This window comes from Astatotilapia calliptera, chromosome 3, assembly GCF_900246225.1.
Source record: "Astatotilapia calliptera chromosome 3, fAstCal1.2, whole genome shotgun sequence".
NCBI lineage: Eukaryota > Metazoa > Chordata > Actinopteri > Cichliformes > Cichlidae > Astatotilapia > Astatotilapia calliptera.
Genome location: NC_039304.1, coordinates 22,310,979 through 22,323,570, shown reverse-complemented (window position 1 = coordinate 22,323,570; position 12,592 = coordinate 22,310,979). Strand labels below are relative to the sequence as shown.

At 40.1% G+C, this 12,592-nt stretch overlaps 1 protein-coding gene across 1 annotated transcript; it reads right to left on the bottom strand.

Moving 5' to 3' along the window:
• Positions 1-3,837: 3,837 nt before the first annotated feature.
• LOC113013632 (obscurin-like) lies at positions 3,838-10,446 on the bottom strand (the record flags this gene model as incomplete). Its single annotated transcript, XM_026154691.1, has 13 exons — positions 3,838-4,129; positions 4,249-4,299; positions 4,459-4,524; positions 4,632-4,751; positions 4,899-5,147; positions 5,402-5,659; positions 5,890-6,189; positions 6,392-6,673; positions 6,783-7,061; positions 7,845-8,123; positions 8,246-8,509; positions 9,766-10,044; positions 10,167-10,446. Coding segments are annotated over 13 exons (2,790 nt in total), but the record flags the coding sequence as incomplete, so codon positions are not given.
• Between the last annotated feature and the right edge of the window lie 2,146 nt (positions 10,447-12,592).

The following is a 12,592-nucleotide window of genomic DNA, read 5'->3' as shown; positions in this document are numbered from 1 at the left end:
GAAGCAAACTGTGGCTGCTCTGTGACACCTGAAAGCAGCAGCATTTACACAGACAGCCAGGTTGCCTCTTTGATGAAACTGCAGCGGTGCACACAGGAGAACAGAAACTGAAGTATCAAGCTCATTACACTCGTATTGATCAACATTGATACAAATGCTGGTATCAAAATTATCAATATTTGAATCAATCTGCACATGATTACTATTTATTTGAGTCCAATAAAACTTTATTAATGAAACTGTATTTTTAAAGTGTATTAATGTAAATGCTTTGATCACTATGACATCCATCCAAGGCCTGATTATTTTCATGATAGGGTCCAAAGTCAATATCATCATTCCTCTGTTCTCTCTGTTCTTCAGTCATATCAACATCTTCTCACTCCTTACAATAAATTATAAATGGATTAATGTCTCCCTCTATTGGCCACCAGCTGTAAGCACAGTCCAGTGATTGGACTTGGAAGCTGTGTTCAGAGTTTGACATGGGAAATATGGGACAAGGAGCTATAACTTTATATCCACACTGACACTTAAAGAGCGTCACAGGACCGACCTTGAACACTGATGTCTCTCTGATGTGGAGAATAGATGACTTCAAATGTTCTATTAGCAAGATTTCGGGTAGCAATGAAGTGAAAACAGAATAACTAAATGAACATATGATAAATAATGATAAGAACAGCTAAGATAAGATAAGATAAGATAAGATAGAACTTTATTAATCCCTCGGGTGGGTTCCTCTGGGAAATTCGGTTTCCAAAAGCACAGCACCGACAGAAGTTACAGTTACAGAATATTATATATATAAACACACACACACATATAAACACAAAGACATATATAAATAAAATATACGAAGGGGATAAATAGAATAAATAGGAATAAAAATAAAAATACAAGTGAATTGCACATTTCAAGTATTGAGGTCTATTGCACCATTGACTATTAACAAAAGTATTGCACAAAAGGTATTGCACAGTGAGGTGAAGAGGCACTACAGCTTAATTGTTCCCCCCTCCTTTGTCCTCCTGTTTCCCCTCCCTCTCCCCTCCAGAGAGGAGTTAAACAGTCTGATGGCGTGTGGGACAAAGGAGTTTTTAAGTCTGTTAGTTCTTGTCTTGGGGAGAAGCGACCTGTCACTGAACAGACTCTTCTGGTTGTTAATGGCCGTGTGCAGAGGATGCCCAGCATTGTTCATAATGTCCAGCAGTTTTTTTAGTGTCCTTTTCTCTGCCACTGACACCAGAGTGTCCAGCTTCATGCCGACCACAGAGCCAGCCTTCCTGATCAGTTTCTCCAGCCTGGATGAGCTGTTAGGAAGCTGGAGTTCATGGAGGAAACCCACACAGATGCAAACTCCACACAGAATCACCTACACCTGTGATTCAAGAACAGTACAGCACATATGGAGCACACACAGAAAATGATATCATTAATATGAAAATGAATTTGCCTCTAAAAAGTAAAATATGAGAACTTAAATTAAACAATAAATTTGATGGTTCTTTCATAATAAATGAGCAGATCATAAATCAACAATCAGGAAAACAATTGCTCATGAAATTCCCGCTGTGCTCCTTGTCTGAACTCCTTGTTTCCTCTCTGCTGTGTGAAGTTTGATGAGAACATGAATCAATCATAAATCTGCTGAAAAGAAGACTTGTGGCTCAAACCACAGGCTGTGTTTCCTCTTCTCTATGTGGCTCAGTCAGAAATCAGGAGCTCCTTTAATTTCAGTGCATAAAAAAAGTCATGAAGCAGGAGAGAAAGTTAGAAACTATATTTTAAGTAGTTTAAAAGCAATTTGATTTTTACCAGCTCACTTTATTAAACAGATAATAAAGAATCTACAGTGTAATAACATAGATAAAATAGAAATAGAAAATCAAGATTTATATGTCATACACAGAGTTTTCATGGCTTTGGTGAACATGAGACTGACACTGTCAAAATAAATTGGTAGTACATGAAAGTACGGGCCAGACCTCCCAGAGAAAACTGGAAAAACTGCTACACAGTAAAAAGGCTGCTGAGCATAACGTCACAGCAGTTGTTACTTCCCATCATGTTGATAGCTTCCGTTCATTTTGGAGGGTTTGAAGCTGTTTTAAATGACAATGAGTGCTTTTAAATGAAAGCTCTCTTTCAGTGGATTCATGCACAACACTGAACAGCTGTAACATGTACTCTCAGTCCGACACACAACAACAACACACTTTATTTATGTCACACTTTTATTAACAAAGTTGCAAAGTGCTTCACAGAAAGACATTTATAATATATTACAAATACAAGAAACAATTAAAAAGACAAAAACAGATCTGCAGTACATTAAAGTCCATTAAAATTACTATCTAATGGGAGAGAAACAAGTGAAACACACTGAGCGAAGTGAGGAAATATAAACTCAGGCTATCAGGATCATTGCTTTGAATTCAAAACCTTCTCCTTGTCACTCAAAGTGACTTAAAGTATTTAAGAGACTTTAAAGAGAAACAGAAAAAACAGCTAAAGAGCTGCTGTTAAGACTTTAGAGCTGTGGCTGAATTTGGATTTTGTCACAATCTGTAGCTGCAGACTCTGTGGCTCTTTGTAAGGATCCAAATGCAGACAAAATCAAAATTTTAACAAAAAAACGTTTTTCATGGCTGGAAACAAACATGAAGAAAATCAGGTTAACCAAAAATAAACAAAGAACTGACTGAGAAAAAACAAACAAACTGGGAAAGCTGAAAGTTAAAGTAACAGGAAACCTGGAACACTGGGAATACCTTTGAAGGATTGAGAGAACATGGAGACATAAGGATTAGCAGATGCACTGACAACAGACACTATGGCTGTATCCCAGTTCAGGGTCTGCAGCCTTAAAGTACGCAGCCTCAACGATCCTCAAGGGCCGTGTACTCAAAGACCGCTAAGGCCAGAAGTGCGAGGCTTGTGTAATGGGACGGTCTAGCCTCCGTTGCGCTGATACTGTTGTTTGTCAATAAAGTTAAAAAAAAAAGCCTCCGTTGCGCTGCCCAGGTTGCCTAGCAACCACGATACTAACCACTGGAAACGTGTCACAGCTTTGTTTGACAGAAATGAAGGAGAAAATCTTTTGTTCATTTATTTGTTTCTACATGAGCTTTGATCATTCTCTGTAAGATTAAGCTCAGCTATTGAACGGCGTATATTTTAAAGTAAAGGCTTTGAAACCAAGTTAGTACAAACGTCACTAATGTCACATAACTTTGCCGACATGTGGCCAACAGTAATGTTTAATGTTCTTCGTTATTAAACATTTGCAAATAAATAAGTGACATAATATTCAGTACTTAAAGTGTACTCTTCGGCCGCCCCTCATCCGCCGTTTTTTTCTGCAAATTTATCCACACCCATCACACGCTATGCATTCTGGGATATGTTGGGCCACGAAGTCTACACTGCCACAGCCTTAAAATTCAGGGAAATGAAGGACGCATTTCAGGGCCGCATTTCAAGCAGCCTTTGAATTGGGACAGCCTTTGGCGCGCCGCTGTGACGTAATCGGCCTTGAAATGCGTACTTTAAGGCTGCAGACCCTGAATTGGGAGACAGCCAATATATACACAAGAGGGTGATCAGTGGAAACACATTGGGAAAACAGCTCTGATGAATTGAATATAACGAGACAGGGAAGCCAAACCAAACACACTGAACACAGGATGAAATGCTGTCAAACTAAAACAGGAAGGACACGAACGCACGAGCTTGATGCAGAAACGGGGATAAACAAACAGAGAGACAAAAGACGAAACACAAGGAGAAGACAAAACACACTGACACAACTAAGACACACAGAGGGCGAGTGAGCAGAGACATGGATGACACGACAGACTCTCACAAGCGACACAGGGATGAGACAAACACACAAGTGGAACCTCACAGACAACAAACCATAAACTGGAAATACAAGAAAACTCAGAAACACAGAAAGAACTAAACTCCTGCTTAAACTGTATAAACTTAAACTTAGACCATCTTCACACTTTCACAGAGAGACTCACAAAAGCAAAATAACCTCAGAATCTTTGGTCAACGACCCAGCACCCTGACAGATTGACATTATTGTAGTCAGAGCTCTCCTCTGCGTCACCACGTTGCCCTGTTGAGGTGATCAAATGAAAGCATTTCAAAACACGCATGGACTTCAATGTTAAGCACAGTTATTATATAATCATCCAGCTTCCACAAGCTCAATATTAATGAAAGTTTATACTTTACCATTTTCAGAGTTTTCAGACCTTCTGATTATCTCATAGCCACAATGATCACCTGCAGGTCAGAGAAAATCAGTCACCTCATGTTTGTGATGCTATTTTAAAAAACAAATATTATTGAAAATAACATTTATATTAAAAGCTGCAGCAGATTTAATAAGTACAGTCTTGTTGCAAACAGCAGCAAAATATTATAACTGGATGAAAAACTAACCAGCAAGAAGAGAGGAGTACACTTGCTGCTGCTGGTGTTGATTAAATGTCTGCTCATTAACAGCACCTTTATTAAAAATGTAAAATAAGACTTTTGCTTTTAAATGAACCTCATGATGGATTTGTGTCTTTGAAGGATAAAGAGTTTGTGTTAAGTAAAGGAAAAGGTCTCACTGTTGGTTGTTGTGCAGCGATACAACAAGAGCAGGAGAATAATAATGAGAGAGACTCCACAAACCAGTCGAACAATCAACCACACAGGAGATGAAGAGCTGTCAGCTCCTGACACAGTTACTGTGACAACAAACAATAAAGCTTAATTATACTTTATAATTCATAAAATAATTTTAGGAAAGTTCTCAGAAAATAAAGCGAGGTGACTTCAAGCCTTAAAACAAAACTCATTTATAAAAATCCATCAAATGTTTTGATCCTGCTCACCTTTAACTGACATCCAGCTCTGTGCTGACTCTCTTCCTGAGTACTGACACTTGTAGAAACCTTCATCAGACTTTGACACTGCAGAGATCTTCAGCTCCCCTCGGGGATCATTTTGAATAAGTTTGTCATTGTGATAGAAAAACACATTGGAAAGTATTTGTTGTGTTCTCAAACTGCAGCTCAGACTAACAGAAGCTCCCTCAGTCACAGGATGAACAGGACTCACCAGGATAGGACCATTACCATCATCTGTGACACAATCACACACAATTGTTTCAGTCACATCAGCTGCTGCACACTTTGAGAAAAAGCTGACAAACAATAATAAGAACAGATTGTACAAATGTTTTTCATCATCAAGATCTGATCTTCTGTGTTTAAAAATTACTGTATGTGTTTTATTTTTCCCACATGAAATGACTTCACATACAGCAAAGCTGGGACAAATGTTCATGTGACGTCTAAATCATCCAAATCCAAGTAGTAAATGTATAATAACATACTCTGTACAGTGATGTTGACTGCACTGCTGAACTCTCCTGATCCAGACTCACACCAGTACACTGCAGTATCTGACTTTGATGTGTTGATGTCACATGTGGATCCAGTCATTCTCCTACAGTCAGAGAGTCGGCCGTCCTCAGAGAACTTCCTCACTCTCCACTCAGTGAAGTTTCCCTCACAGGTCAGTGAGACAGAGTCAGAGGTGAAGTGTTGCACTCTGTCAGGACTCACTGTGAGAGACGCTGCTGAATGAACATCTGGAAACAACATGCAGTGAAGACACAAAGCTCACAGATGTTAGGATCAACATATCACAGTGAAAATATTCTTTTACTTTAATGTTTAAAGGTCAGTGCTAAAAGATGCAATGTTCATATAATTTTCACCTTCAATGCTACCCCCCCCCCCCCCCCAAAAAAAACCCCCATCAATTTACATTTTTTTGCTGTTGTATTACTTGAAAAAAGATAAACAGAATCACACTGACCTGCAGACCAGACAAACTTTGGTTGACTGTGATCAGTGTGATACTCTGGGTCTCCTCTTCCAGCTCTGCACACATATCCTGCTGTGTGTGTCTGTCCATGAATGATGTAGGAGTCCTGTGCAGTCCCACTGCCATCAGGTAGCAGCTCATAACTGGAGGATTTCTCTGATAGATCAGGAACAGCTTTATACCAGTAGAAGCTCCATCCTGCAGACGGATGTTCAACCTCACAGTTCAGAGTTACTGAGGCTCCAGGACTCAGCCATGATGGAGACACAGTGAGGACAGGACGGGGTTCATCTGTTCAACAAAGATTTTCTCTCAATCTTTCGTCTCTTAACTCTGAATTCAATGTCACTAAAATGTTGACTCACAAATATTTATGATGAACTTTAAGAGTGAGACTATCTAAACATGTCAAATATCTCAACATGTACTAATAAAAACACATTTTTACAAACTGTTTCTATTTCCAGGTTAAATGAACTATTACTCTACTTACTGCCAGAAACTGTCAGTGTGACTGAATCACTCCACTCTGTTGTTTCATGCTGTGAACGTTTCATTCTGCCCTTACAGCGATAGTTTCCACTGTTGGATGATGAAGCAGATCTAATCCTGTATTCATTTTGATTTGGAGCTTTTATCCTGCTGTTTGTTTCCCACTCATAATCCCACTCAGTGTCTCCTCCATGGATCTCACATCTGACAGTGATCGTCTCTCCTCTGTATATCTCAGACCAGTTTGGATACAGAGTCACAACAGGCCTGTTTGAGGCTGTTACTGTTCAAGAAAGTACAATAAAAACACATGAATGTCAAAAATGTTAATGCCTTTTGTTCTTCATCTTCCTCCTTAATCAGGAATTTATCTGACTTCATGTTAAACTCACCAGTTTTCCCAATCCTGACTGACTGGCTGTCCTCTGTGTAGTAAACTGGGTTTCCTCTTCCTCCTCTGCACCTGTAGAGTCCTTCCTGTGAGACACTGATTTGTCCATTTGAGTGGAAAACTGCATCTTGTGTGGTCAGGGCTTCAGAGGATTTCTCATCTCTGTACCAGTAGTATTTCCATCCAGATGATGATGATGGGTTCACAGAGCAGGTCAGGGTCACACTGCCCCCTACTGGAACAGTTGTGTTATCAGCTCTCAGTTTGGCCTTTGGTTTATCTGCAGTTCAGTTTAGACAAAGAACAAAAGTCAATGACTGAATCGTGTACATACGGATGTTCACTGTTCATAGACACAAACTACATCTTTCTTGGCTGCTACCTCAAAGCAGATTGTGCGCTGTCAGTCCTGTGTGCTGCATGTGACTGAATCAAAACCGTTTAAATAACTAGATGTAAATGGTGAACATCAACAAATCTTGGTGATCTTGAAGAGATACAAATTGTACAATCGTTTTGATCAAAGCTGTGAAAGTTTTATATTATCTTTGCTGTATTTAAAAAGTACTTGAAGATTGATTAATAAGCTGGTCCGTCTTTAGGACCTGGGAGTTTAAAGGGATCAATCTCAATCAGCCTCCTGCTAAAGGTGAGTGGCAGTGACTCAGAGTTATGAGACTGTTAATCATAGAAACAGTACCACTATTTTTGGTGGTATGTCTGTGTGTGTTTATTTATTTGATCAGATGATAGTTCAGAATTACTTTTATTCTTTTTATAGAAATTGTAGATCAATTGTTATTTGTTTGAATATATTATTTATTTATCCTATTTATGTCATTATTGTCCTCAGGTGATGGAGCAGCAGGTCAGCATTGGCGTCTCTATACCAGCTGAAAGTTCGTGACACAAAGTGGTGACAAACTGTCTACAATGAGGCTACTATCAGCTGCAGCTCTTTGTCTGACTAACAATGTAACATGCTTTGTAGACCATTGAATTCATCCTGTGCTGACCATTATGACATTTGTCAAATGGAGATCACACAACAAACATGACTTACTTGATGCTGACAATGTGAAGGCTTCACTCCACTCTGTTGAAGAATATGAGTCATCTCTGCGTCGACTCTTACACATGTAGTCTCCACTGCTGGACTCAGAAACTCTGAATGTCACATCATTATTGTGTGTCCACTGTGTGGGTGTCCTGGGTCCTCTCCATTCATACTCCCACTCAGTGGTTTCACCTCCTTCCTGCACCTCACATGTCAGAGTGATCGTCTCACCTCTGAATATCTGAGGCCAGTTGGGTCGTTGTTTTACAACAACTTTATTGGAAACTGTTTACACATATTAACAGTTGAGATACAAACAGAAACATGAAATCAACACAGAAAACTTCACATTGTGTGTTTGATAATCATGAGTGAATGTATATTTCAAACTAAATTACTGAACTCACAGGTTTTCTCAATGGTGACATCATCACTTCTATAAGTGTAGTAAACTGGGTTTCCTCTTGTTCCTCTGCAGCTGTAGATTCCTCCTTGAGATACTCTGATATCTCTGTTTTGTTGATCTCTGATTTTACCTTCAGAGGTTGTTTGGGTTCGTCTGAACCACTCATATTTCCATCCATCAGAGCTCTGCACAGAGCAGGTCAGTGTCACACTGCCCCCTACTGGTATGATTGTTGTTCCTGCTGTCAGTGTGGCCCTGGGTTTATCTGCAATTAATTTACAGGAAAAAGTAGAATAGATTGTCACTTGTCTCAGGAAGAAATTTCTTACAACACTGATCACACTTTAAATATTCACTGAGTAGTTTTGTATAAATGAGTAATCAGCAAATCAGACATATTAGACTGTGTTACAACATCAAATTCCCTCTGATTTATTACCTGCCTATATTATATAATTTCCTCCTCGCCCTCTGTGGGCCGTCTTCTTTCAAGGTCAGGTCCTCTGCCAGAGGCCTGGGAGCTTGAGGGTCTTGCACAGTATCTTTCCTGTTCGTAGGACTGCACTCGTCTGGACAGAGATCTTGGATGTTGGTTCCTGGGATCTGCTGGAGCCACTTGCCTAGCTTGGGATCACTGCACCTAGCGCTCCGATTACCTCTGGGACCCCTGTTACTTTCACCCTCCACATATTCTCAAGGTCTTCTCTGAGCCCTTGTTACTTCTCCATCTTCTTGTGTTCCTTTTTCCTGATGTTGCTGTCATTCGGTATCACTACGTCTATTACTAAAGCCGTCTTCTTCCACTTATGTACCACCCCTGTGTCCGGTTGGTTAGGCATCACCATTTTGTGCAGCTGTAACTGGAAGTCCCACAGGATCTTAGCTTGGTCATTCTTGATCACCCTACGGGAGGTCTCCCATTTTGGCCTCAGAGCTTCCAGGCCATACTCGGCACAGATGTTTCTGTACACTATGCTGGCCACTTGGTTATGGCGTTCCATGTGTGCCCCCTGCCTGCTAGCATCTTGGACCCCGCTGTTATGTGCTGGATTCTCTCAGGGGCATCTTTACACAGCCTGCCCCTGGGGTCTTGCCTGATGTGGCAGACCCCAGCCTCTATGGATCTTGTGTTCAGAGTTTGTGCCTGTGCTGCCCTGATTAGTGCCTCTGTGTTGTGTTTCAGTCCAGCTTTGTCCAGCCACTGGCAGGACTTCTGGATGTCATCCACTTCCTCTATCTGCCGGTTGTACATAACCTGCAGATACTATACTATATTTTCACCCTGTTTATTTATGTCATTATTGTCCTCAGGTGATGGAGCAGCAGGTCAGCATTGGTGTCTCTATACCAGCTGAAAGTTCGTGACACAAAGTGGTGACAAACTGTCTACAATGAGGCTACTATCAGCTGCAGCTCTTTGTCTGACTAACAATGTAACATGCTTTGTAGACCATTGAATTCATCCTGTGCTGACCATTATGACATTTGTCAAATGGAGATCACACAACAAACATGACTTACTTGATGCTGACAATGTGAAGGCTTCACTCCACTCTGTTGAAGAATATGAGTCATCTCTGCGTCGACTCTTACACATGTAGTCTCCACTGCTGGACTCAGAAACTCTGAATGTCACATCATTATTGTGAGTCCACTGTGGGGGTGTGCTGGGTCCTCTCCATTCATACCACCACTCAGTGGTTTCACCTGCTTCCTGCACCTCACATGTCAGAGTGATCGTCTCACCTCTGAATATCTGAGGCCAGTTGGGTTGTTGTTTTACAACAACTTTATTGGAAACTGTTCACACATATTAACAGTTGAGATACAAACAGAAACATGAAATCAACACAGAAAACTTTACATTGTATGTTTGATAATCATGAGTGAATGTATATTTCAAACTAAATGACTGAACTCACAGGTTATCTCAATGGTGACATCATCACTTATATCAGTGTAGTAAACTGGGTTTCCTCTTGTTCCTCTGCAGCGGTAGATTCCTCCTTGAGATACTCTGATATCTCTGTTTTGTTGACCTCTGATTTTACCTTCAGAGGTTGTTTGGGTTCGTCTGAACCACTCATATTTCCATCCATCAGAGCTCTGCACAGAGCAGGTCAGTGTCACACTGCCCCCTACTGGTATGATTGTTGTTCCTGCTGTCAGTGTGGCCCTGGGTTTATCTGATGTTATGAAAAAGGAGGAAAATTATATAAATATGCAGATGATTCATTAAAATTGCATAAAAACAATCAATCATACCTAAAACAGATCTGAAGATTTTCAGTTAGTGACTCTGGGTAAATGGATATGGCCCTGGGTCTATATGCTGTTATGAAAAAGCAGTGTTAAGATTCAATATTGAGGAAGGGTACAAGAGGTGATCGAAGAATAACCACACCGATCCGGCCGGGTGAAGTCAAACGATGATTTTAATGAATACACGCGTGGGAAGAGAACTCTGTACGCAGACAGCCAGTAGTCTTCGACTTAATCAAAGCATGAACAGATATTTTATAGCATCAGGGTTTGTTTACTGACGCCCCTTCATACGTCACAGACACATTTTATACATAGATCAAATCAAAACCACAACGACTTTTGACACCGTTTAAAAGAACAATTGTCTCCTATCTTCACAACAGGTGCTTCCTGTCACTGCCGGATGCTCGCAGCAGTTCTGCGACAAACTCTTGTTGCAACATCAGCAAAACATGATTAAACTTTCACCTATAAATGATTCTCTAACTGAGTGTGTGTGTGTCACGACCTCACATGCTCTTTCTCAATTCACCTGTTGCACTTCTGACCTTTTACCAGACCAGAAGCTCACTGAGACTATGTGTATGTCTTCTACTAAATAAATGTTTTAATCAAGAACCTCTACTAAACATAATAACTGTGTGCATAAGCATCTTAAGGCCTTCTTAAAGCTATCTGTTACATTGTTAAAGCAATGATCATACTGTTGCTTAAAATAACTTCCTGCTTGTGCAAACTCTCTGCAAGCCTGTTTCCTGTCAGCCTGTGACTTTTAGCCTTTCTGAAAGACACACACTGTTCTACCCCTGAATGCAATATCCATGCTGCAAATTATATTATTAATGCAATGGTAATGATGACAATTATTTACCAATAGCAGTAAAATAATTTCCTTTCTCGACACTCCCACTCATGACCTCTGGAACACCAGAGGTCACAATACATTGTGTCCTCACGCAGACCCTTCTCTGGTGGTCTCGAACCTCGAGATCTCCAGGATCCTCGCCCCTCCTGTGGTCGCCGAGATCTTCTGCAAAGGAAACAAAACACCTTTTCTTGCATCTCCCTAACTTATCCTATCTGAGACTCTTTAATCAAAAGCCTGATCCTAATTATCTTCTTAACTTATTGACTTATATTTATGTACATTCTTCAACGTTCCTCATCACTTTAAAACTCTTTAAACCCTGCTTTCACGTCCGATTGCTCGCTCTATTTTCCCTTATCTGATCATCAACCTCCTGTGCACAAATTGTCGCTGCTGCAAGTTCCTCTACTCTAAAAGAAAACAACCACTTTAATCAATTAAGTTTAAGCATATAAGCAATTACTCCTGTATACATTTTCATCATAGGTAAATGCTGCCTTGAAACAACTCCTATGTGTTAACTTCATTTTAACCTCACATTTCCTATGTTATCACCTGTTTCGGTATAGCCTTTTTATTTCATTTTGCTCCCTTTAATGTAACAATACCTCCTAATTCTAGTTTATCAGACTTAACCAAAATATATGCTTTCCTTCCTCTTTGGTCCTTCTTTAAGTTCAGTTAAAAGCTAAATGAATTTAAGGCCTTTTGCCTGGAATCAATACTGTCATGTGTGTTTCTTAACTCTGTGTCTGTAAGCGTGTGCAATCCTTCATGAACTCATATTATCCTCACAGTAGATTGGCTAATCATAGCGCTAGCCAAAGGCTCGTGACCCTCCAGAGACAAATTTGAGCCACAACTCCTTTAAAAGCACAAAATGCAATATGTATAAAAATCATTTCTACATAGAAGCTCCCCCTTTATCCTAAAGATAAACCTATGTAATATCTGTATGTGTAAGCCTACATTATAACCACTTCTTCTAAAGATCAAAAAGAAATCAAAGCTGTTCTACTCCTTCAACCCTCACTAATTTTCCCTCTAAGATTTATTCACAGCTTTGAAAAACCGGCATTGTACCTTCTAAACAGGATTCAGTTCTGTCATGGTCCTGGGCCATGTTGGCCCAGTATTCTTGGTTCCTTGTATTTTCGCTCCTTATTTAGGCCAGGTTTTCTGAGGTGTCCTATTGTGGTGTTCCCTAAGTGTTTT